Genomic DNA, 21,489 nt, shown 5'->3' with positions numbered 1-21,489 from the left:
TGCCCCCTCCCGACTCCAACAGCCCCAGTTCAAAGCAACGCATTCACAGATCCGATTTGATACTTTTCAAGTTAAAACAACTGACGACATACACGTGAAAAACTTCTTCTTCTTCTTCTTCTTCTTCTTCTTCTTCCAAACAAGTCAGAAACTTCTTCCAAGCTTCAACCAACTCTCCCGCCCCCATCACACACACACACATACACCCCACCGCCAAACTTCTCTTCTTTCTCGGGGGGAAAGATAAGAAGTCTTACAAAACATCACTTCAACAGCGTGTGCCATCCATTTACATTCGGACATAGTGGTATTTTTTTTTATGTTGTTGGTGTTGGTGTTGGTGTTGGTGGTTTGTCTGGCTTTTTTCTCCCATTGGATCCGGCCAATGAAAGTCTGCAACCTGTGCAGAAACGCAGTGGGTGCATGAGGGCACACAGTCTGGAGGAGCCTCCAAGTTACAAATGAATAAAGAACAGAATCATATCAAAATAGAATAAAAACAACAGGTTTGACTGCAACTACAGATTACTGCCTTAAAATATACATCTCACATACCAGTACTGGCTATGCTGCGTGAGAGACATGCACACTAGGCTTAACATTCTTCCTACGGAGAGTCCGTTTAGACCAAACAAAAAGAAAAGGCATCGGGAAGGAGAATTGGAAGTGCATATTCACCAGCGCCCATAAAGTCCGTCATGAATACTAAATAATGTGACCGCATGATTCACTTCCCGGCTTCAGTTTTCCCGTCAGGCTGACGTCAGTGCAGCCTGGTTTGGCACATTGAAAGAAAATCCAAAAAACAATGCTAGTGAAAGCAGCTCTGGTGCTGAACGGAGCGGCGCCGTGTCCGACGTTCCGACGGGAACGCGAAGGAAGCGGCTGCGTGAGGAAAAAGGGGAGCTCGCGCACGTGTATGTGTGTGGTCAACGTTGGCCTTTAAAGTACATTCTGGTGGCGAATCCGGCAACGGCAGCACAGGGGCCACGCCGGAAACGGACCCCACCTTTGGATTCTCAATACAATCGATGACAAAACTGGCAAAGTGCTGATTTAATTTTTTGTTTTTCCTCTCCAGATGATGAATTTCCTTTTCATGTTGTAACGCTGCTCGAAAAAGTGCACATCCAAATACTGTCAAACTGAACACATTTTGCCTTCTCCCTTTTTAAAAAACAAAAAACAAAAACAAAGATCCAAATTTAAAAAACGTATTTTTGAGGATTTCGTTTTCGGATTTTTCCCCGTTAACACCGTCCAACAGGTTTTAGAATACAAATACTAGACAGCTGTTTGCATGGGGTCCACTTGAGCACTCGTCAAGGACCTCTTAAGCTTAGTTTAAAAACCTTTCGCTCCACCTAAATGCTAAACAACAGTGCATTATTGCACATTATTTTCTTTAAGGGTTCATTAAAAAAAAAAACACTGATCAATCTGATCCAAGTCGCGCCCAAACGGATTCATAGTCATTGATCTAGAAGACGTACAGGTTGGCTAGTGGCTCATGAATAGCAAGGAGGTCAAAGAAAAAGACAAAAAAATAACAAACAAACAAAAATCCATCAGCTAAGGTCAGACAGATTTTACCCCCTTAAGGACTGATGACCTGATGCCTGCTTGTACACCACCAGTCAAAAGTTTGGACACCTTCTCACGCATTTTTTTTTTTTTATCTTTACAAATTTGTACACTGCATATAGTGCAATACAAAGAAAAAAATGTGAAATAACTCTAAATGTTTTTTTATGAAAGGTGGCTATTCTGAAGAATTGAAATATAAAATGTGTTTGAGTTTTTTGACACTTTCATTGTTTCCTCCATAATTCCATGTGTGTTCATACGTCGTTTTGATGCCTTCAGTGCAGTGGGAACAGTCAACAGTCATGACAATGAAAGAAAAGACATTCATTTCATTTCATTTCATTTGACTGGCAGTGTACTTCAAAATAAGATGAAATTGAAGATTCACCTTGTTGCAACATTTTCAAAGAACATCTCTCAGTCAAGTTCATCAAAAAAACACAGCCGGAGTTAAACAGGCCCTGGCCCACAAGTTTCCACGTTCTACCGCGGGAATGCTAAAGAATCCAACACGCTTTGAAAAGACAAATAACGCAGGTCGGGGCTCCCATCTCAAGTTGAAAGTGCTAATGGTTTGCTGGGCACAGCTCTTTTTTTCTGGTGTGTGTGTGTGGGGGGGAGGGGGAGGTTGGACTTTGTGTGTCTGTGGCGTTGTGTAGCGATGCCCAGGAAGACGTCCTCCGAGGCCTCTCCTCGCCGTCTGTCTGGGCGAGAAGGAGGCCAAAGGTTTGACATGAGGCGGGCAGCCAGCGTGGCTCAAGCAGCCGTTCACATTCTCGCAACTACCTTGGCTCCTTGCGGTGAAGGGGACGTGGAAAGCGAAACTTTGGGGTTGGAGGGGGCAAAAAAAACCAAAAAACAAAAAACAAAAAACATCAGTAGTCTTCACAAATCTGAGTAACAAATACAAAAATGCAAAAAATAAATAAGAAATTTTAAAATACATAGGTTGTTTCACGCATGATTGCACGATCGAAATGAAAGGGCAAACTGAAAATTATGTTAAAAAAATAAAAATAAAATCACAAAATATTTGTACACAAACAATGTTGTTGCATATTTAAAAACAGGAACTAGAAAAAAACTATGATACACAACTACACCTAAAAAAAAGAAATATGCGTACTAATCTGGCATTGTGAGTTGCTCTTGGGCTTTTTTTTTTTTTTTTTCATTTTCAAGGAAAGGCATCGCCACCCTGCGGTTTTATGCAAAGGTGAAGACTGTGCAACAAAATCAAATAAAAAAATAAAATTTTCCTCACAATGGGCACAGAGGAGCCAAACTGCACAGCCTGCGGTTTAGTCGCCAGAGAAAACAGGAGTGAAAAAGAAAATAAAACCAAACGCATCCTGTGGGAGGGGAAGAGTCAAAGTGCAGCACTAGAACAACGGGAAGGGCGGTGAGTTTGAGACTCAGTTTGAGGCTACATTAATCAACTGGCAGACGCGTCTTCATTGCACTGTTTAGTCCAATTTGTCTTTTTTTTTTGTGATTTTTTTTTCGGCTCGAGCAGCAAGGGGTTAACGTCTCCCAACGTGAGCGTAGCAGCCGAGGACACGTGAACGTCCACCACCAGGATGCAAGGGGGCGACTCTCCCTTTCTCTCACGGCGCAGTGAAACGGGAATGACGACGGGGAGAAGATCGGTAGGTAGGGGACCTCGTTCAACGAAAAATAGTGCTGGTGCTTAAAAAGAAAGGGAAAAAAAAAAAAAAAAACGGAAACGACGACGACAAAAAGGACAAAATGGAGACACAGGCGTCCGCGAGCGGCGAGCACGCCAAACTGTCGTGATGAAAAACTGGTGAATTTCTCTTGAGAAACAAACAGCTGGCTGCTGACTGAGGTCTGTATCTGCCAGTGCGGAGGGCATCAGTTTAGTGCATGCTGTCTGATTGTGTGGAATATCCAGTCCATCTTGGTCGTCCAGCCGCCGTGGTGGGCGTCGTTCATCTGCTTCATGAAGTAGTCCAAAGCCTCCTACCGAAAGACCACACACACACACGCACAAAAGAAAAAATTAATTAGAGGTTAAGTGTGTCATATTTAGAGAAGTATTTGGCGAAAGTCTAAACTGAAAATAGAACGTTTGGCGAACTGCATGATCAATATATCGGGGTAGTTAACAGCATTTCAAGGATAAGTGTGTAATAGTTGGACACTTTGAGGAAGAAACAGCGACATCAAGTGGTCACATTTCAGATTGCTTTCACTGTCCCACCCTCTCCCGAGCTTGCCAGTGAGCTACAGTGGCCTGCGCACCCAAATCTGGATACCGTGTCCACCTTCTTCTTCGTTGGTTCATTTGAAGACGCGAGCGCTCACCCCAATCACAAAACGCTCTGTCTGGCAGCCTGAATTGTCCACATCCAAATTGCTTTTATTGTACTGCAATTATACACTTTTAATAATGTATTCATGGGCAGTACATTAAGCTTTTACCAATATAAAAATCATAAATCGAGCCAAATATTAAATAGGACCTTTCAATGAAGTAACATTTGAGAGTGGTGACCTCCCAACTGAGGACAGGAGGAAGAGAGGCGACGGTGAAGGTCTTCCTCACCTGCTCACTCTTCTCCAACGCCAGCGTCTTCCTGATGTAGGCGATGTCGTCGAAGGACTGCAGCTCCGGCATGCCCGAGCCCAGCATCATGGAGAAGAGGTTGATGAAGAGGTTGGCGTGCTGCCGGATGGCCAGGTACGCCTTGTAACACATCTCCTGGAACCTTGGGGTGGAGGAGGGGAGAGGGGTCGGAAGAGGGAGGGCGAGGGAGATATCGAATGAGGAGAGCGTTTCGCGGCAGAGCGGGAGGAGGAGGACGGTGTCGGAGGAGGACGCCATCACCAAACTGGCAACGTCATGATGGACTCCTGTGCCTCTTCAATGCAACGTGGAACCAGATGCGTCATGGCTGACTTGCATTGGCGAGCGTTTTTTTTTTGGTTTCCAGCACAGACTACAGCTTACCATCACAGTTAGAATGTCAGTTCATTCAAACAAGGTTTATCTGCTTCTTCTTACTGAAGAGGGTGGAAAAAAAAAAATCAGATGGAATGAATGGAGACGTGTACAAGGACTGTTGGAACTACATGACATAAGAGCTATAAGGGCTTTATGTCCAACTTGAATGATAGAGATTAAAAAGGAAAGTGGTAAAGATGGATGGATAGCACTTCATTCATAGTGCACGTACACAGTGCACGAGTGCAAGTGCCATTGACGGGGGCGGACTAGCAAAAACACAGTGAATCCACTGTAAATGCTGCTGCTGCAATACCTCTCAAACTCTTTGGTCTTTGCGCACTCCTGGGATCCCTTGCTGATGACGATGAGGAAGTCCTGCGTCAGCACAAAGGGCACCCGCTCTCGCTTGTAGCCAAACTTCTTCTTCTTGTGATCCAGGAAATGGCCAAAATCAATGTGAAACAACTGCAACACAGACAAAACAGAATAAGGACGCGTGTTTCTCATTCTATCACGGCCCTTACGGATGATTGGATCTTTGTCTTCTTCTTCTTCTTCTTCTTGTGTCTGTGTGTAGACGTTCTTACTTAAATGGCAGCGTATGTAGTTGTGACAGGGTGGAATTGTTCGGACGAATCGAAAATATTAGCATAAATGCCAAAAACACTCACAAAGTGAATAAAATGTACTTTCTTCAAATCAAATGATAACTGAGAAACCTAGACAAATTGCATTTGTGTGAACTGAAATAGAAACACACTGTTGCCCATAAAGCAATCCTCTGCTTGAAATGAATTCAGGTGTAAGGTTCAGGTTCAGATTGGTGCTATTAAAAAAATAAAGAAAGAAAGAAAATCAACTTTATGAGCATCAAGCCAATTTCCCTGCTGGGACCCTCACGAGGGATCAATAAAGTATGACTGAATTGAAAACACTGTATGTGACACATTTTTCAGACATGCATCTTTCCCTCACAAAGGTTTTGCACACGTCCACACAGGAGTTACCTGTCCATCATCTTTCACCATAATGTTGCTGTTGTGCCTGTCTCCTATGCCAAGGATAAATGTAGCTACACAGTAGCCAGCGCAGGACCTTGTAAACAGATCTACAGCCATGTCGTACCTGCAGAGAAAAAGAGCCCGGCAATAAAGTAAGACGCTGCACCTCTGAGATTGTCAATATGTATATATTCATGCTGAGACTCGAAACACACGTACATTTCCCCTTTGTTCTTGTCCTTGAGCCACTGATGCAGAGTGTTTGAGTTGAACTGCAGGGCTCCTTTCAAGCCTCCTTTACACTGAATCTGCATGATTGTGTGGGAGCTGCGGACCACCTCAATGAGACCCACGCAGTCTCCCAAAGACAGGCAGCCATAGGGAAGCATACTGGGGGGGAAAACATATATATATATATATATATTTATTATTTATTTTTTTTATTAGCGCCACACAATGGAGAACACGGAGGGTGTGAACAGTGAAGAGGAGACTACAGAAAGATAGGAAGAGATAGTTCGACACAGATTTAAAAAGGATCGAGCTTCCTACCGCAGGTCCAGTCCCTGATTCTGCCAAATGTTCTCCATGATTTTAATAATCTGCAAAGTCAGCATGTCCTGCCGCAGGTCTGGAGCACAAAAATCAGAAAACAAAATCCACAGGAGGAGCAATTTCAGTGAATAGGAGAATCTAATGCACACGAACAAAGACACGCAGAGAAGTGTCTTGCCTCTGGGTGAAGGCTTGGAAATATGCTGCAAGGTTTTAAAGCAACTAGGTTTATGGTGTGAGGTGCGGTGGTAAAATGTTCCTTTGTCTCGAATAAAACTTTGTGAGAGTTTGTTTGTTTGTTTGTTTGTTTGAGGCAATAGACAAGACCACATATCAAAGCCCAAGCTTCACATTATCTTCAGTAATAAACATTACAGGCATGTGTCACAGTTTGTTTACAGTCATACATGCCTTAATGGTAAATTGACTTGACCGTACCATCATGTTAATTTGACTGATTAATTAAATTAAATTTGTTGCATGGGCTGAATCTCATCAAGGACTTTTTAGGGGACAGCTGACTTTTAGAAACGCTGAGATGATGGTTTTGATCTCTGTGTTTGTGAGTGTGAGTGTGTGCGTGTCCGTGTGTGTGTGTGTCTTTTACCGTCTCCATTTTTGAAAATGATCTCATTGTTCTGAAAGAGCATCTCAGACATGATGTCAGGATTTTCCCAATTAAGCCACAGCGGCCTCTTGGCTGATGACATGATCCTGCATTCGTCCAGCCTGTCCAGCAAATACAAGTAGTTATTTTACGACCCTAAGTCCTTTATTTGCATTTCCACCACCAGACAGACAGGGGCAGAAGTCATTTCGCCATCGCTACGAACCTCAGGTTTCCCAGCTGGTGTGCAGGATTGAGGGGAGATGTGAAGTTCTGCAGGGCATCCATATAGTCCGGCCTCTTCATCTGATCCACAAGAAACCGCATCTGAACCTTTAGGAGCCACAAAACACACGTCGCACACGTTCACTTGGGTGCATCTGTGTGTCCCTAAAACATCGACAAATCCATAGACTTTTGAAACGGTTTGAATGTTGGAAGCCTTCAGTTGTGTGCTGCTTGGCGCACTGCTTGCCTTTTGTGTCTCGTCCTTCTTTTCCTGCTTCAGGATGTCGGTGAGGTTAATGAGCTTCTCCATGGCTTCCACCTGCCTGCTGAGGTGCTTCAGGTACATGCCGCAGGCCCTGCAGTAAGCCTCCAGCAGCAGTCCGAACCTCTGGCTCACAGTTTTGTTGTGCATTTCCGACCTGCCAGGGAGCAACAAAGGGAAGAATGAGAAGGTGCGGGGGGGTGGTGTAGGCAGCAACGAAGAAGGAAGCTAAACACATTTCAGAGAAACAATTCTGGACTGTTACTCACTTGAGATGCCAGAAAAAGAAATGTCCTATTCGCTGATTGGTCAGGGCTTTCTTGAGGAGAAAACGGGCCAGAGGATTATCGAGGTACTGCTCATACTTCAGCACCTGGAACGGCAGGTGTGAGAGGATGGACAGAGAGGAGGAGGTTCAGATAAGTCACCTCAGACTGCAGGACGCCCACCTGCAACTGCGTCTGTGAATGCTAAATATGGCAACTTTAAAATACAAGAGAGGCGTGAAATGCACAAGAAAAGGAAGCGGCAAAAGATGCAACTGCAGCATCACATCCGAGGGAAGTTTCACAGGTCACAGACTCTGAGGTCCTGAATCTTAAAGCCTCCGCTCTTGGTTGGAACCTACCTGCACGAGCTGGATGAGGTACTGGGACAGTTTGTCATCAGTCAGGTATTTTTCCAGGCAGCGTACAGCAAAGTTCCTGACCATGGGATCTGGGTAGTTGCAGTCCAACAGCTCCATGGCTTGCTCGGGACGGATCGACGGCCATTCTTTCAATAGGCAATACATCTGGGAAAGAGAGAGCCACAATCTACATTCTCCTACAGACACGCAACGCATTTAGAAGCATGAACAACTTTTGGCCTCTGCTGATGAGGTTGAAAATGATATGAATAGTAGTTTTGTTTGACAGTGTTTTATTTTTTTTCAGTTATTCTTCTATTTCAAAGATGCTTTTGAATACAGACAGGCAGCACATGAAGAGCCTCTACCTGTGCAACTTCATCTCTGGAGTTCCATTTGACAGCGAGAAGGATCTTGGGAAGAATCTCAGGGATGTTCATGCAGTAGTGCCTGAGGAAAGTGGACGCAACAATGTGGGTCGCATCATGGTTACTGTACATAATCATAGTTTAGGGTCATGAAGATGATATATATATATATATATATGATGTATAACAAACTCACAAATGAGCTTCAACTATGGATGGAGTGTTTTTCTTTGCTGTCTGGTCACCATTGATTGTATTGGAATGATGGACATTATTATTTTGTTGTTTATTGTTAATAAGACAGAACAAGAAAACTCAATTCTTAACGTTCTCGTACAAGAACTAAGGGGGCGACATCTTACATCCAGTTGTGAGCTGGACTGAACAGTTGCACATGAAGCATGCGGGTAAATGTTGGCGACTGCACTTAAGACAGATTCTCAGCGTAACACAGTACATCTGCTGTCACCTGTGTCTCCAGAGGAAGTCCTTTTCCTGCTCTGTGATTTCTGACAGCGGGTCTCTGTTACTGAGCTGTCTCAGCTGCTCGGTGTCGCTCTCGGTCAAGGCGTGATCCCTGGCCACACGGTTGCTCTGACAAAGGGGAATCAAATTCGGCATCATTAAAACGACTTTCGCACAACGAGTGCTTAGTAGTCTGTGCTTCCTCTGTATAAGGAGATGAGGCTTTGAGCTCTCCTCATGTCATTCATACATAGGGGTTCATTCCAAACAGTTGGGATATGCTCCAGCACACCCGCGACCAAGTGCAGGGGAAAGCAATGACGGAAAACAGATGGATGGAATTTCATAACCATAAATCATCAATAAACAGTCTGCTGAACTGCTGTTTCACATAAACAATCTGCCCGCAGTTCAAACTGAGAGCCTGAGGAAGTAGATCTCAAATGGCGTGAACACACACAGCCCCTTCCCAGTCACTTTGAACACTCAACGTGCTTTATACGCTCCAAGTCAGCGTTCACCAGTGTAGTCAAGACTGCATCGAGACCAAGACATTATCGAGACCAGAGAGCATCGAGACCGAGACCAGACCAAGACTTTATATATCAAAGAAAAATAACCACAGAAAAGAATAAAATAACCAGTATCTTTTTTTTTTATTCAAGTGTGCTTCTATACAAATGGAACAGTAACATTTATTTTCAGCAAGGTATCTTTTAATCATTTTCTTTAACATTTTGCTGCTTTGACAACTATTTTGAATAATTTTCAAAAAAACAACTAGGCTTCATAAAATTAAATAAATAAACAATAATATTAATATAGAAATAAGGGGCTGTGTCACTCTGGGTGTCACAAACAGAGCGTAAAACGGCAGCAGGTGGAGGATGAAGGATGGAGGATGGAGGATGGAGGATAGAGGATGGAGGATGGAGGATGAAGGATGGAGGATGGAGGATGAAGGATGGAGGATGGAGGATGGAGGATAGAGAATGGAGGATGGAGAATGGAGGATGGAGGATGGAGGATGGAGGATGAAGGATGGAGGATGGAGGATGAAGGATGGAGGATAGAGAATGGAGGATGGAGAATGGAGGATGGAGGATGGAGGATGAAGGATGGAGGTTGGAGGATGGAGGATGAAGGATGGAGGATGGAGGATGGAGAATGGAGGATGGAGGATGGAGGATGGAGGATGGAGGATGGAGGATGAAGGATGGAGGATGGAGGATGAAGGATGGAGGATGGAGGATAGAGAATGGAGGCTGGAGGATGGAGGATGGAGGATGGAGGATGAAGGATGGAGGATGGAGGATGGAGGATAGAGAATGGAGGATGGAGGATGGAGGATGGAGGATGGAGGATGAAGGATGGAGAATGGAGGATGGAGGATGGAGGATGAAGGATGGAGGATGGAGGATGAAGGATGGAGGATGGAGAGTTCTCATTTGCTGGAATTTCCTTTATTATTTAATTGGGTTTCAAACTGGATCGTGTTTCTATCGCTTCACACACGCTGAGACGGGCACCCCATGAATAAGTTAGCACCTTGTCTCACACTGCTCACTATCCCCGCATGTCACGTTATCACATAAGACGCTGTGGTTGTCGTCCCCCTACGCCACCGCCCCCCTCAGCCACCTCCCGCGTCATCGAGGAATCCGCTGAGGCGCCGACAGCGACACCATCCAAAATAACTGGGCTCACTGCGGCTCAACGTGTTGTTGTCGCCGACACTCTCGGCCATATTGTCAGCCGTTCGTCATGAGTCAGACACCCGGTTTGGAGTTTTCCGTCTCGCAGAACAACAGTATCCACAAAGAAACGCATTAGCCACGCGTTCTTTTCACGATAGCTAAAATGGAAAGCAATGGGTGAAAATGAGTTCACGGTGATGGATTGTTTTCATATTTTGTGCATCACGTTGAGGATTTATTTTTGCCAAACCAGTGGTTGCGCGAGCACCAAAAGGTTTAGTTGAATAACTGCGTTGTTGATGCCACTTTTAAATCAAGTGAGGCTGAGTGGTGGCAAATAGGATTTTTTTTCATATACTTAATATTGGATAAAGCACAATAATATGTATTTTTGACAAATATGAAAAAATAGTGTTTCTCATATTGCTGGCTTCATTTCGAGGACGGGTCAAGCCTAAATGCCCGCCATGTTCACTTCCACGATGCGTTTATGGGCCCAAATTTCTTCAGTCAACAAGTCAAATGTTTAAGATGGAGTTCCTGTGATGCACATGTTGGTAAACACAACACATGTACAATATATTTCATAAACAAGCAAAGCTATTGCAGATGAACACAAGTGCGTCTACCTTCCGACCTTGGCTCGGCTGCAGTTAGTAAACCAGCTATTACCTGTCCTGAGAGAGTGTAGTTAAAGCCCATCTCTCTGGAGATGGTCCAGTTTGCGTGGTCCTCCACAGCATTCATATCCGGGTATTTGACTGAACTACTGAAGTGGTCAAACTCCAGCTCCAGGCACGGCGTTTCCTGCACAACGCAGATTCAAATCATTTTCACATCACAACCGATTTTGAGGGCAGTAGCAGAGATTTAAAAAAAAAAAAGAAAACCTTATTGGGGTTGGATCCAGTAACTCCTATTGCGTTGAGCAGGTCTTCTAGACCGTGAGGGACGGGCCAGAGGTTCAGAGCCATCTTGTTGGCCACCAGTGTGTGAGTGTAGTCAAACAAGTTGATGTTACCCCAAGCCAGTGGGCAGTGCTCCTGAAGAGGACGGACAAAACAGGAAGATTGAAAGATGTTCCTGCTTTTATGGAAGAAGCTCATGGCAGGAAAAAAAATCCCAGACATGGTTGGTGCACACTTCTCTAACACATTAAGTGCAAAAATTCTATGCAAAACCAACATAAGTGGATGAACTGAAATGTATCATCAATAAGTCCACATATATGGTGGAATGTTAGTTTGCTCCGTGCAGCCAAACAAACTACACACGTCTTTGAATCCGTCGGTTTATTAAGAAACTTACATAAAAATAATTTCAGGAGTTGGCAAGAAAACAAAATTATGTTTTCCCCCCAAAAAAAAATGTTGTTAGTTCCAAAAATATTCAGGCTGAAACGTCCAGTGAGGCAACCTGTCATCTTCTAGACAAGAATCTCAGGGAAATGTCGCTGTGCTTAATTAAACTAGACTGGGAGAGTGGGCAGGGAACTCTTTCAAATGAAGACAACTCCTGTTTTAAGAGGCTATTTCTGAACGCTATTGTCAAAGCCACCGTGTGGAACTAACGGAGGCGCCGTCTCGGTCTTGCGAGCAAAGTCTTTCACTAAGAGGCAGCCATGGATCGGGGTGACAGAGGGCGGCATTGTGAGGCGGGCCAAGTTACGCGCAGACAGCTAGTCAGAATGCACCTATTACGGCTAAGTGCTGGCACAAAAGGCTGCAGCGGTGGAACGTTTATCTTTAATTCAAACGGCATGTGAAAGAGCATCCGCAAACACGACCTCAGACTGCCGGGGCCCGGCATAGGACGGGACTCACCCCAGGTGTCTGTTACACTATCCATGTCTGGCATTCATTGATACACTCCACACATACGCACACACAACACATGCTCACCCACACACACACACACACACACACACGCACACACATGCACACACACACACACACACACACACACACATACACACACACACATCTCTTTCAAGCTCTTCCAACCAGAGTGGTGGAAGAAAAATCAATCCGAGTGGGTGTCTGTTACAAGTTGAAGACTCGGCACACAAAAACACAGACACAACAGTTTTACACCACCACCATTCTATAAAGTGTTCAGATCTTCTTTTATTCTATCTATCTATCTATCTATCTATCTATCTATCTATGAGAATAAATAGATATCTATCTAGATAGGTAGACAGATATGTAGATCTCTATGTAGATAGATAGATAGATAGATAGATAGATAGATAGATAGATAGATACAAAGATTACTTTACAGACTGTAGATCAATAAAGGAATCTTCACAACCACCACATGGTATGGAAACTGGCATACATTATAAGCCACTGGGAATGGCATTGGCATGATGCTAATGTTGAAGGATTAGCAGCACGAAGGTCATCTGTTCTCTGATATATTTAGAATGTGACAACTGGATCAATGCCGGGCTATCTATTCTTGGAAAAAAGAAAAAGAAAAAAAAAATACAAAATTGCACGCACGCACGAACGCACGCACACACACACACATACACAAACATATATAGCACTAACACTTAGATTTTGCTTTACTTGTTAATACAATTACACTGTATTTGAACCCTAACTCTTCTTCTCAATGCACTTTTCTTTTTTCTTTTTTTTTTAACTTTAACTAACAACAATGACTTGACATAACACTATCTCTCTTTTTTTTTTGCACACACATTAGCAACATTTTTTTTGGTAGCAATTTCAAGCCAACCTCTTTTGCACCTTTCCTCCCCTTGACAGAGCAGATGGAAAGGCAGAGTCGGGCAGCCCGAGGTATGTCGGGGATGTACATGTCGTAGGTGAGCCACTCATTCCACCTGAGGACGAAGAATTAAAGGCAGAGAACAACTGTGAATATAAAGAGATAATCTGAAAACACGGGCCGACGGACAGAGTGCAGGGAGAGTTCTTCTCCAGCGTGGATGACCCAGGGATTCAGTCTGCCAGTGACGCAACAGTGTTTAATGTTACTATTTTGAGATAAATATTTACTCCCTATCTCCTGCATTCAATTATTCACTGTGAAATTAACAGTTAAATTGCAGCAAACATATGAGTCGATTCATCTCCAGCTTCCGTGATGGGGACCGAGTTATTACCTGGGGTTCGAGCAGGGCACTCTTTGCGTGTTGACATTGTCACACATCTGTTCACCTCCATGGTAAATGCCCGTCCTCACATAAATCTACGCGTAAATAAGAGAAGAAGAATTAAAAAACAAAAACTCCCGGGAAAAGAATGAGTCACATTGAGACATTGAGAGTCACGACGAGACGCCCTGCTGAGCAACCTGTACTCCAGCTACACCTTAATAGCATATAACAGCTGTCGTGTCAAATGAGCGTTAAGCAGGACAAGTGGAGTTACAGTCAGACGGTTAGTTGTGAGAACTTGGTAACATAAATGATTCAGGACAGCACAACGCAGAGCAGGGCGACTTTCCCCTTGACTAAGAGCTTTTGCACATGCGACACCTGGATAATTTGCATTAGTTGGAAGCAGAGAGTCAAGTTAACTTGCAAGAGACTTGAATGTGAACCTTGTAGGAGGAACGTAGGAAATCTTAGCGATTGAAAAACCACGAGGCAATTATACATTTGCTCTTGCGTCAAACAGATCTGTATTTTTCACCTTCCAGTCCATAAATACATAGATAACAGTAACAGTAAACCAATAACAGTAATTTGGTTTTCCTACACTTAGAACGGTTCTTCTTTGTATATAAAAATATACAATAAGGATCTTGCTTGCAGTTAGCTGCCATCTTGCACCACCATATTTCTAAGGAAGCCCGGTGTGGACAATCCAGCTGCCTGACATGCACGTTTGTATTTAAGGTGAACGCTCGCGTCCTCAAATAAACCAACGAAGAAGAAGGTTAACGAGGTATCCAGGTTTGTGCTCGCAGGCCACCGTAGTTCACTGGCAAGCTCGGGAGAGGGAGGGTACAGACTTCCTTAGGGGACTGCAATCTAAAATGTAACCACTTGATGTTGCTGTTTCTTCTTACAAATCTCCAACTGTTACACACTTCAACCTCTAAGCGTATCTCTGGAAGCAAAGCGCAGGCCGACCTTGTCTATGTCCCGTATGTTCACGTTGACGTAGGTGGCGCAGAGGATGCGTATTCGCAGGGTGCCGTTGATGGTCCACAGCGACTTGGCAGCTGCCTCGCCGTTCATGTAGGACGTGGCGGTGGAGATGCGTCGCGAGTACGACGGCATGACAAAGTTGTCGGTAGGCAACTGGGTGTACAGGCTGTCCTTGGCCATTAGCATCAGGTTGGGCATCCTGCTCAGCATGATGCAACTACGGATATACTAGAAGGAGAGAGCGAGCGGGAGAGAGAGAGAGAAAGCGAGGAGCAGATTCAGCACAAAGCACAAAGAGGCGATACAGTTACACCGTGCGTAAATGCGGCCAACGATCCCCTTTGTGGGTTTTTTTTTTTCCAGGTGGCGCGGGTGAAGAACTGCCGACACGTCGTACGAAACCCGGGTCCCTCCACACTTTGCAAGAAGAAAAGGTTGCATCAAGGTAGGCGAGGTGGAATGGAGAAAAGAACGTCCAGCGCTAACATTCGCAAAAGGTGAAGCAGATAACGGGTTTAGGATCAGCCTTCTCCTAATACGGATTCATGCGGGAGGCCTGGATAAGCTCTGAAGCTGATCCGGCAGATTAACGGAAAAGCATTGATAAAAAAATAATAAAAAAATGTTAAAATACCACACTTCTCTGAGAGCGATTCTATTGACTCTTATATTTGCAGTCTTACAATCTTTCAACAAATTTAAACATTTGGTTCTAAAATTGCAGCAAGGGTTGGAAAAAAGTGTTTGGACACCTCATGCATTTGCGTGAACCAGTCTTAAGTCTCCTTGTGCAGTTTATTTTACTGCAGTCACCAACATTTACCCTCAATGCTGCACATGAAACAAGAAAACTTTTTTTTCTACTACAATATTTAACAGCTGCGGAAACATATTTTTCTATACTGTAAGGCCACTGGATGTATTTCATTTACTCATTGACTGGTAAAAAGCCATTTTGAGACATTTACACTCATGTTAGTTACCTTATACTGGCTGATGGGGTACTTTTCCAGCAGGTACTCATCACAGCCACACACTTTAAGGATGTATTTACCCTGATATTCCTGGACACACATCTTTAGCTGCTCTGGGGAGAGCAGCATGCTGCGAGTCTTCTTACGGATGGCCTCAGCAATCACCTGCGGGGGAAAATGCAAACATTAAAGTCCCGTGAGGCTTTAGGTATCGCCGCAGATTCTCCCCCGGCAGAGTGTGCTATAAAAGCCCGGTCTGGTTCTTCATGAAATACTCTTCCTTACCTGTTCAGGCACACAATCGTGGTTGATCTTTAGCGTATACTTTTGTTTGTCGTTGTTTGGAGACACAATCACCCAAATGACAACGATAATTTGACCTAATAGGAGACATAATAAATAGGAGACAGAAGAAACATTTAAAAAGACTAAAGACATCAGGAAATGAATCAAAGGTTACCAAAGCAGCAACAAGCCAGGAAGCAAAAATGCATCTTTAATGGCTCTGCTGGGATGAAGGGTGAGTTTCCCTTTACATACCGTGTTAATACAATAGGATCACGCTAATAGTGCCCTAATCAATTCATTGATTTTCCTGCTCATTACTGAGTTCCATTCTATTGTGCAGGCTGACTAACTGCAGTTAGTATTGATGGGAGTTCTCTTCTCTCTCTCTCTCCCCATTGACCCGATGTTGGATGAAAGAGCTCCGCTAATGAGCAGCTCCATCAAAACAGTTTTCTCCCTACTTACTATTCATAATATACACATATTTTTCTCTCATCTTGATGACGGTTGCATTTTACAGAAGAAACAAAAGCTGTGCTCACCTTTGTCCAGTTTGCTATAGATGTGCTTGGGAAGTTCCAGCGAGGACTCTACGTTGGGCGGGTACACATAGAGCGCTCTGCTGTGGGGCCCGCTGGCGTCTCTCAGCTCCACCGAGTCTTTACACACATTCAGGATGTTTCTCCTGAAATCCTGCACCTCTGGGTCCTTCACCAGGTCAAACTCGCACACGGGCATGCCAATGGCGAAGCCTGGGTGGGAGGATCAAACAACGGAGTTGCTTCTGCTTCTCGGTAGAACCCATGCAACAGCGCGTCGTCTCTGTTGCAGAAAGCTAATTAAAAACAACCACTTCAGAGGAGAACGACCTACCAATCTCCCTGTTGAGGATTTTTTCCTCTCTGTTGCCAACCGGTTCGATGACCTTCAGAAAGGGCTGGAAGAGTCGAAGGTCACACAGTCGGCGGGTCTCGTCGTAGAACTCTTCCCGCTCTGCTTCCTGCGAGGAGCGCAAGCTGTGTGTTCAAACTCAATGTTTTTTTCCCCGCCGCAGTAATGTTAAGGCTGGATCGACATGAGAACCTGTGGCCTTCATTCGTGCAGAATGGATGTTTCAGACAGTAGTACACTCGACAGGATCACATATTTCAAGCTTATTCCAAAAAAAGAAAACCCTTTGAACTTACCTGTATTGATCATTGGCAGAATAAGATTTTATTTTTTTATTATTATTTTCTTTTTTTTTTTACATAAACATCCCTCTTAAGTAAGTCCACTTGTGTGCAATCAATCTCTACCAATGAACAAATTGCGTTACAGGGCTGATGCAGTAGCTCCTACCTGCGTAACGCTAACGAAGATGTAGGAGGTCTCCTCCTGCAGGAGGTGATGGAGGGGATATTTCCTGGCCTCCTTAAACAGCTCATGTTTAATAGTGATGAGTGTGGCCTCGCGGAGACACTCCAGCGTCAGGATCATTCCATTGGGCAGCAGGCAGTCCACCAGGATCCTGCACAACAAGTTCAGTCACGACACAAATCTGGTGAACAACCCTCTCTGGCTCTCTGCTTTCACCACTTGGAAGTAATCCTCCATGCTCACAAAATCTTTTCTTTTTTTTGTGATGTACAGTATTGCGCTAAGAATCTAAGTTTAGTTGAGCTCAGTTTATTTTAGTGCAGTCGTCAGCGTTCCATCTGCACTGTTCCGTCCAGCTGAGAACCGAATGTTTCAGTAAGATGAGGATCCTCGCGACACATCCAGAGTACAAAGGTACATGAACTACAAGAACTGTAAGAATTTAGTTATCCTATTTAGTCTTTTGAACAATAAAGAACAAGATCATTCCCATTTGTTTTGTGTGCATCTGATGCAAGCAAACTTTTTAAAACACGTGCACAAAACATAATTCTCTGACCAATATTTCATGACAGTAAATGGGATTGAGTGAACTTTTAAGGGCATCCCAAAACTTATTTCCATTACTATATAACATAGTTGGGCAATCTGAAGTAAAATAGTTTCACAGGATCTAAACACTATCATCTTGTCAAGTCGTGACAGCGTGCATATTTTGTTTTGTTTTTTTAGTAATTAGTTGTACAAGGTTGTATTCCGGGATGAAAAAAACCTGAAGATGAAAAAAAAACTAAAGACGTAATATTGAGCATATTTTTGGTAATAAACTATGTTTATAAATAGTTTATTGCAGCATCTGAGACTGTTCTAACGCGACGACGTGTACGTGACTGTGCAGTCGTACCTTGGGGGCATCAGATGGATGCCCCATAGCTCCCCCGAGGACGGCCTGGGAGGCATGTTCCTCTTTGTCTCCCAGCTTGGTTACACAGTCACACTGCAGAGCATGAGCTGAAAGAGAGCAACACTTTTTTAGCAAAGTCGCGATGCCTCCCCAATGGTAAAGAAATTGTCTGTTAGAAGCAGAACAAAACCAAGAGGCACACTGACAAGCAACGTAAGACAGCAGTTGTGTGTTAAAACAGTTGAAAGGTGACAAAAAAAAATGAGGAGAGATTTCTGTGGCTGAGGCTCAGCTGTGCCCACTGAGCTAAAGAGAGCAAACGTGTTTAATCGACCACAGCAGAAAGACCTTTTTTTGGGGGGGCGGGGTCTCATTCACTTTCAAAAAATAAAAAGAGCTTGAGTCCTCATTAAGTGGGTCATCTAGTGTTGTAGACATTAACCATGCAACCTATGTTCAGTCAGTGCCGTGCATGCTCCTAATGTGCCCGTGTCCTCGTGTTAGGAGCTGCTGCAGTGGCAAGATAAAAAAAAAAGCTTGAACTCGGAACAATCAGGCATCGAATGTCATTTTCATATTTGTTGTTGCCTCATCAGATTAAATTGTGGGATTTCTGGAGCTGGGTGATTGTAATTCCCACCATTTGAATTAGACACTGCAAGCCAGGGACCAATTAGAGCATCACTTAAAACTTTGATTTAAAAAGTTGTCTCTGGTATTGTTGCCTAGCAACACCTGAACAACTCGCTACACACACACACACACACACACACACACACACACACACACACACACACACACACACACACACACACACACACACATACACATACACACATCCTCTAACACGCACTCCTTGCTGCTCTTTTTTTTTGTGGCTACATGCCTGAAAAAATGGGGTTTCACATTTAGTAACCCGAGAACAACACTGTGTGTGATTGGAGCCTATAAATACAACATCAAAGAAGCCTTTATACCGCTGTGGTTACAGACCTCCTCTACTCACTCTCATCACAACAGGGACAGAGAGGTGTTGTTGTTTTTTTGTTCTGAACTTGTTCAAAAAGTCTTGCTATGTGAACGGAAGCCACATTTGGAATATTGTAATATGACTTGTTACTCGTACTTTTGCACCACAATGTGGCTGATGAACGCATATTACACAAGTGAACTGAGTGAAGCCCTGACCTTGAGCATAAGTTGACCCATTTCATTATTTTACATCTAAGCACACAGAGAACAATGTGTTATTTTTTTTTCCTATGAATAAGTTTAACCAAAACTGCATCTTGTTTTAATTGGCAGTGTTACAACACACACAGACCAGGACAAACAAGATCAACTGTGGTTCCAGTCCAGACTGATGATTCAATTTATCTATTTATTTTGAAATTAGACTTTGAATTAACAAATATTTAACTGAGTCTGGCATGATTATGCAGTTGGCTATTTTGTCTTGGCATTAAAAGAAAATAGCAATAAAAAAAAAAAAAAACTTCTAGTGCAGAGGATTGTGTTTAGAGATAGCACAAAAGTTAACCTTATAAAGATAAAAAGCAGACAAATAGCGAAAGTTGATTTATTTTTTTTGTGGTGATTGATGTTTTGTACGATGCGAAATGTACTTATTTAACATCACAAAATGCTGTGTGAAAGAGTTGTACAATTTAAGGCATGAGAAAGGAAACGGAGAAGCCCACAGTTACTACATACAAAGCCACAAGCTGTGACAGACTTTGTTTTGAGTAACTTGTTGCTGTAAGGATTACTAACGTTAGTATTGGCACATATTTTTTCCAGAGGAAAAAAGAAGCTTTAATTCACAAGTTAGATATTGTGTAATCTTAGTTGCAGACAAAATAAAATCAAACTAATAGTAAATGAATGATAAGAAATAAATAAAGAAGATATAACACACTTGGATCCAGCCAGTGGCTTTCCCATCGATCTAAGCTGCGTTCGCCCGGGAGAAGTTAAGTGACTAGGGAGAAAGTGTGTGATCTGATTGCCAGTAAAAATAAATAAATAAATAAATAAATAAAAGCAGTGCAGTGGCTTGATTTAGAAAGAAAGGGGAGTCTGGAATACATACAAAAACAAGATAAAACAGAGGAGCCTGAGAGAGGGAACAAACCGCCTATTGACAACTCCTGCAATGTGTGCCCCTGATCAGGATGCAGCTAAGCACTTTAGAACAAAAAGGGACGCTTCCTCAAAACACAGGATGTGGGGTGTGGAGAAACATTGGCCCAGGGTCGCTCTTGCTTTGAATACTCAAATGGAGCCACGCAACCAGTCCCATCGTGTCCTGAGACACCCGCTACACTGCTGGCTGAATAAATGAGGATTGAATGCAAAGCACCGCATGACACAACATTGTTGTTCGAACACATGTTGTGCATCAATATCAGGAGGATTTTTGTGAAATAAGGTGTGTTATATTCGTTCGTAAACAACCAAGTCATCGCTGGATATTCATTCCAATATTGTAATAAAGAGGAGGGGAGACAATTTGCAAAGCATACCCGAGAGGGAGGCCCTCCTATTGGGACGATGACACAGTTCCACCCTTCATATTTCGCTTCGTCTTCGCACTGCCACAGAAACACGCACACACATTTGGGAGAGGAAATTAAAAAAAAATACAAGAGTAACAACCTGCATCTGTAAGCGTCATTCAAACTAGCGGGCTAGGTGTTAGCCAGCGCTCCGTGTTATGGAATGACAGCTCCGACATGACAGCTATGACAGCTATCGCAGCGGCTCCTAACGTAATGGCACATATCTAAAGCAGTGTAACATCACACGGATAATAACGTGGTGACCCCTGTCAGTTCGCTTTTAGCAACGAGCATTAACTGGTCTATGAAACGACAACGTTTTTTGCTTAGCTTCGATGCGTTATTTACAAACGACCGGCGGCTAACGACGACTCTGTCAATGTCTGCGTCCGTAATAACATGACCGGCATTTATTTTTATTTTTCATTTATTTTTTATAATAATAAGGTGGAATCCATCAATGACTTCACACGAATTTGGACCATTCTTTCGCATTGTCTTACCTCTGCGAGTTGGCGTCAACGCAGTGGGAACGCTTGAGGATGCTGACTGGAGGCTAGTGCTAGTTAGCTCGCCAGCCAGCCAGCCAGCCAGCCGGCCCCTACGGTTTCCCTACGGCCCGTTGGAGGCTCCCGGTTCCGGGCAAAGGGAGGCTGTTATCACTCGTCTGCCAGCCTCCCGTCCGTTCCAGCTGTCCGGGGTAACGGCAGCCGCTACTCCATGCCCGAAATTGAATACGTGTGTGTGTGTGTGTCTGCGTCTCAGGGATTATTCTGTCGGGAAATAGCGACCGGTGTCCGAAATATCCAGGCTTGAAAGCAAAGCTTGACTGTCTGGAGGATGTTAGGAGCGCCGGTGAGGTTGTCTTTTCTGCGGCAATGCAGCCACGCTGTCTGTCTGGGCCC

General features: G+C 43.8%; 1 protein-coding gene across 1 annotated transcript; it reads right to left on the bottom strand.

Moving 5' to 3' along the window:
• Nucleotides 1-2,201: 2,201 nt before the first annotated feature.
• On the bottom strand, nt 2,202-21,484 carry LOC142900645 (phosphatidylinositol 4,5-bisphosphate 3-kinase catalytic subunit alpha isoform-like). Its single transcript, XM_076045050.1, has 26 exons — nt 21,088-21,484; nt 20,549-20,617; nt 18,024-18,130; nt 17,102-17,270; nt 16,634-16,760; nt 16,303-16,512; nt 15,758-15,852; nt 15,482-15,637; nt 14,481-14,726; nt 13,506-13,591; nt 13,118-13,223; nt 11,260-11,412; nt 11,042-11,176; nt 8,677-8,801; nt 8,208-8,289; nt 7,840-8,004; nt 7,481-7,584; nt 7,197-7,368; nt 6,948-7,054; nt 6,722-6,843; nt 6,112-6,190; nt 5,779-5,949; nt 5,566-5,683; nt 4,872-5,023; nt 4,157-4,319; nt 2,202-3,570 (listed from the first exon to the last, which is right to left on the bottom strand). Exons 3-26 carry the CDS (start codon nt 18,077-18,079, stop codon nt 3,463-3,465), a joined length of 3,207 nt encoding a protein of 1,068 aa, XP_075901165.1. The 5' UTR covers nt 18,080-18,130; nt 20,549-20,617; nt 21,088-21,484; the 3' UTR covers nt 2,202-3,462.
• Nucleotides 21,485-21,489: the final 5 nt, after the last annotated feature.

Source organism: Nelusetta ayraudi, unplaced genomic scaffold, assembly GCF_046127955.1.
Source record: "Nelusetta ayraudi isolate G7.1 ecotype Tasmania unplaced genomic scaffold, CSIRO-AGI_Nayr_v1 ptg000084l, whole genome shotgun sequence".
Lineage (NCBI taxonomy): Eukaryota > Metazoa > Chordata > Actinopteri > Tetraodontiformes > Monacanthidae > Nelusetta > Nelusetta ayraudi.
The sequence above is the reverse complement of the archived record's forward strand: the minus strand, read 5'-3'. Positions and strand labels throughout refer to the sequence as shown.

Coding starts and splice junctions, on each gene's coding strand:
- LOC142900645 (XM_076045050.1), bottom strand. CDS start 18,079: ATGCCTCCCAGGCCGTCCTCGGGGGAGCTATGGGGCATCCATCTGATG. Junction 17,271..18,023: donor ATCCATCTGATGCCCCCAAG/GTACGACTGCAC, acceptor CTTGTTGTGCAG/GATCCTGGTGGACTGCCTGC. Junction 8,802..11,041: donor ACTACACTCTCTCAGGACAG/GTAATAGCTGGT, acceptor CCCCTTTGTCAG/AGCAACCGTGTGGCCAGGGA.